The 4,735-nt window shown below is 36.4% G+C and overlaps 1 protein-coding gene across 2 annotated transcripts in view; it reads left to right on the top strand.

Moving 5' to 3' along the window:
* LOC107561516 (rap1 GTPase-GDP dissociation stimulator 1-like) overlaps positions 1 to 2,340 on the top strand; it is a 67,066-nt gene extending 64,726 nt beyond the window's left edge. For both annotated transcript variants that reach the window (XM_016245971.1, XM_016245972.1), the window contains one exon: positions 801 to 2,340. In XM_016245971.1, coding sequence (XP_016101457.1) covers positions 801 to 928 — 128 coding nt within the window. In that variant the 3' untranslated portion in view covers positions 929 to 2,340. The remainder of the gene's footprint in view (positions 1 to 800) is intronic.
* Positions 2,341 to 4,735: the final 2,395 nt, after the last annotated feature.

Genomic DNA, 4,735 nt, shown 5'->3' with positions numbered 1-4,735 from the left:
AACACAATTTAAGATATTTTGGATGAAAACCGGGAGGCTTGTGACTGTCCCATTGACTGCCAAGGTCCAGAAAAGTATAAAAGACATCGTCAGAATAGTCCATCTGCCATCAGTGGTTCAACCGTAACGTTATGAAGCGACGAGAATACTTTTGGTACGCGAAGAAAACAAAAATAACGACTTTATTCAACAATTCGCATCACTGTAGCGCCATTTTGGAGAATAACCGCTGAACGCAAGAAATGTACGCTATTCAGTGTCAGCTGCGCTGCACGGATGCGCTGTTTTCGTTCAAATCAAAGAGTAAATACACGTAGAAAATGTATCCGTGTGGCGCGGCTGACACAGAAGAGCGTACGCTGCTTGCGTTCAGCGGATATTCTCCAAAATGGCGCTACAGAGATGCGGAGAGACACAGAGGAGACGAATTGTTGAATAAAGTCGTTATTTTTGTTTTCTTCGCGTACAAAAAGTATTCTCGTCGCTTCATAATGACGATGTCTTTCATACTTTTCTGGACCTTGACGGTGTAAGTTACTTGGCAGTCAATGGGACAGTCACAAGCCTCCCGGTTTTCATCCAAAATATCTTAAATTGTGTTCCGAAGACAAACGAAGCTTTTACAGGTTTGGAATGACATGGGGGTAAGTGGTTAATGACAAAATTTTCATTTTGGGGTGGAGTATCCCTTTAATATCCTGTTTGACATTACTACAATGAGTTGTGAATGCTGTTTGATGTGCCAAACTACACTCTCCATTTGAATGACTGAATTTGTGCGTTTTCTCCTCTCACCTCAGAGCCGCTGCATAAAGAAGTGCAGAGCTTGGCCTTCATCGACGTGGTGTCCAATCTGCGCTCACATGAGAACAAGACGGTGGCGCACCAGGCCTCTCTCACAGAGCAAAGGTTAACGGCACAGAGCTAAAGGACTCTTCCACAGCATCTCCTCCCTGCCTGCTTCCCCTCACACACACATATCTCTCGTTGTCATGTGCCAAGCTGTTGTCCCCTCCGCATTCCCCGCTAATAGACTCTCAAAGCCCTCTGTTTGCTCCGCGCATGCAGAGACGTGTTACCCAAAGGCGGCCATACTTTGTAGACAGCCTTCTGCAATAGATTCATACCCAAACAGCAAAATATTTTTAAAAGACCATAGCTGTGATTAAAAAAACCCCATGAAATTCATCTATAAAAGTTGAGATAAAAATAGTACATGTTGGCAGTGGAAATAGCGCAGTTGTGCTTTCATGACTTGTAAAATCACACATACCAACCAACTTGTGCATGTTTTTTTTTTTTTTAAATCATCCGGTTTGTTGATGTATCTGTGGTCAGCTATTCAAGCCACGCCCATATGATATGCCCCGCCCCCTCTCCTTCTGCTTACTAATTTACATAGAAGAGTAGAGATCAAATGTGTTTGTACTGTATAGGGCACCTCTGGACCAGCATGGACCTTTTCATATTTGCCTCCTGGTCCTTGTGCCGCCCATGATCCAAATCTCCTGGAAAGAGCTAATTCCATATCATTAGTCTGTTGCATTTACAAAAATCAATGATTATTGTCATATGGATGTGTGAAGAAGTAATATATCTTGATACCGAGGACTACAGTCGTTGTATGTGGCGCTCTTGGAAACACGATTTTTATCATTTCAGGACCTCATCAAAAGAAGTGACGTCATTATAGTGTAGTATCAATAACTTAAAAAGGATAGTTCACCAAAAAAATTACAATTCTGTCATTATTTATTCACATTCATGTGGTTCCAGAACTCTATGGCTTTCATTCTTTTGTAAGAACACAATTTAGGTAGCCAAACAGTTTTGGGTCTTGTTGACTTCCATAGTATTTTTGTCCATACTGTGGAAGTCAATGGCACTTGGAACCATTTAGTTACCAACATTCTTTAAAATATCTTCTTTCGTGTTCCTGAGAAGAAAGAAATGGCAACGTTCTGTAGACGATATCTTGAAGAAATTTAGTGTCCAAATTGTTTCAGGTCCCATTGACTTCCATTGTATTTTTGTCTATACTGCGGAGGTCAGTGGGACCGAAATGGTTTGGTTAACAAATTCTTCGAAATATCTTCTTATATGTTCCACAAACAAAATAAAATATAGAAGGTATTTTGAAGAATGTTGGTAACCAGACAGTTTTGGGTTCCATCGACTTTCATGGTACATTTTATCCGTGCTATGAAAGTTAAACGGACCTAGAACCAAAGAAAGAAATGCAAAGACCCCAGAAGCGAACAAAGAAATGCCAACATTCTGTAGAAGACATTTTGAAGAATGTTGGTAGCCAAACCGTTTTGTGTCCCAAAGACTTCCATTGTATTTCTGTCAACACTATGGAAGTCAGTGGGACTGAAACGGTTTGGATACCAACATTCTTCGAAATAGTCTTCTTGTTTGAAGAATGAAACTATTTGGTTACCAAATTCTGAAAATACCGTATTTTGTGTTCCGCAGAAGAAAGGAATTCCAACATTCTATTGATACATTCAAGATGCATACAAATACAAGATATTTTGATGAAAGTTGGTAAACATTTTTGGTCCCATCGACTTCCATGGTACTTTTTATTCGTGCAATGAAAGTTAAACAGACCTCAAACCAAAGAAAGAAATGCAAAGACCCAAGAAGCGAAGAAAGAAATGCCAACATTCTGGAGAAGGTATTTTGAAGAATTCTAGTAAGTGTCCCATTGACTTCCATTGTATTTTTGGGCCATACTATGGAAGTCAATGGGAATGTTGTTTAGCAAGATATCTTTTGTGCTCCAGAGAAAAAAAAGCAATGCATACAGGTTTGGAACAACATTAGGATGAGTGAATGATGACATGTTTTTCATTTTGGGTGGACTATGCCTTTAAAAGATACATTCCTGGTCAGGAAATGACTAGCATGACTGCCAGTACGCCATTAGCACACACACACATACAGTAGGCATCATGGCAGATTACTGAGACATGTAAGGGCTGGGACAGGTTATGTGTGTAGCTGAAACCATCACAGTTACGCTGAGCAAGGTAACCGAATAATAATACTAATGTCTCAGACGACAAACACTCATTGTGAATGTTTCTTTTGAGAAAGTGTCTTTTTTGCATGTCCTTCTTTCCATCCTCTCCAGTATCCTCCGAACATGCACCTCCTTGCATGTCCGATACTGTGAAAATCACTGTTATGTGGCCATTTTATGTCAGGTAATAAATTCTTATTTATCATGTTTGTACCCTCGAGGAACCACATGGCAATCCAGTATATCTACAGTAGGAACCGTACAAATATAAACGGAAATAATTGTTGTAAATGTCATTGATGAACTGTACATTTCAAAGATTTAAACTTATTAAAACAATTGCTGGTGACACATTTTTATGCTCTGTGATTCTACCTTGACTTCTTGTCAAAGTTAATATTAGCTAAGGTGGAAATGCTTTATTACGTAAATGTTGACGGGAAAGACTTGAGCGAGCCTCTCGCTGAGCAGATTAATGACTTTTATTCAATTGTATAAATAGTTAGGTTGAATAAAATGATTTGACAAAGTGGACTGAATCAGCAAAAGCAGTAGTTATGCATTGTGGGGTAAGAAAATATAGTATTGTCAAAAAGGATGTTGAAATATTCTAAACCGGCTCTAATAAAATGGCAGGTACTTTTTGTTGTGTATATTTAAATAATTAAAAACATACATGCATAAACACGCATACAGTAAAATATGGAAGCCCATTTATGCCACATATGAGGGGGAAACAAAAAAGTAAATTATGAGATAAATTGAAATTATGACATATGGTAGCCTACCAAATCGTAGTTAATATAGTTGATATAACTATATAATAATACTACTACTACTAATAATAGAGTTAATATAACTAAATTGTGACATAAGTCAAAACTATATTGTGGCAAAATGTTGAAATTATGTCAGTCAAATTTAAGACAATAAGTGGAAATTATGAGAGGTCAAAATTAGATAAGTCATAATTATAACACAAGTTGAAATTGACAGCTATGACATAAAATGGCATAATTATGAGATTCAAAATTATGTCAGTCGTAGTTTTGATATTTAAAACTTGACATTGTGACATGTCACGATTATGTCAGAATTTCTTAGATCAAAAATAACAATTATGAGATCTTAAGTCAAAATTATGACAAAAAGCCATAATTATAATAAGATGAAATTGACTTAATTATGCCTTTTTATGTCATAATTGACAATCTGTCATAATTTGTCAGTTATGACAAATTACAATTGTCTAAATTGTGGAGGAGAAGTCATAATTATGGCATAATTACTTAATTATGAAATCATAATTCATAATTAAATCTGAATTATTAAAAGTCAAATACATTTCAATTATGAGAAATTCATATGACAAAAATGCCTTTTTATTTAAATCTTAATTTTGAATTTCATTATTTCAACATGTCTTATTTTATTTAGTTAGTTAATTTGAACTTTTTTGTCTTAATTTTGATCTACCAAAGCTGCTGAAATGTATGTGTACCTCGTGTGTGTGTGTGTGTGTGTTTAGATTAAATTAAATAGTCATTTTAGTACGAGTATCAGTTTAACTGGAAATTAACAGCAGTCTTTACTGATGCATCTGACTGTTTTTGTTGCTAATGGGATTCCCTGTTCACTATTTTGAAATGCTTCTAAGGATAAATGGTAACATACCACTGAAAAATTAATTCTACAGAAAACCCA

This window comes from Sinocyclocheilus grahami, unplaced genomic scaffold, assembly GCF_001515645.1.
Source record: "Sinocyclocheilus grahami isolate Dianchi unplaced genomic scaffold, SAMN03320097.WGS_v1.1 scaffold776.1, whole genome shotgun sequence".
NCBI lineage: Eukaryota > Metazoa > Chordata > Actinopteri > Cypriniformes > Cyprinidae > Sinocyclocheilus > Sinocyclocheilus grahami.
Note: the sequence above shows the minus strand (reverse complement) of the source record. Positions and strands in the feature narration are given on the sequence as shown.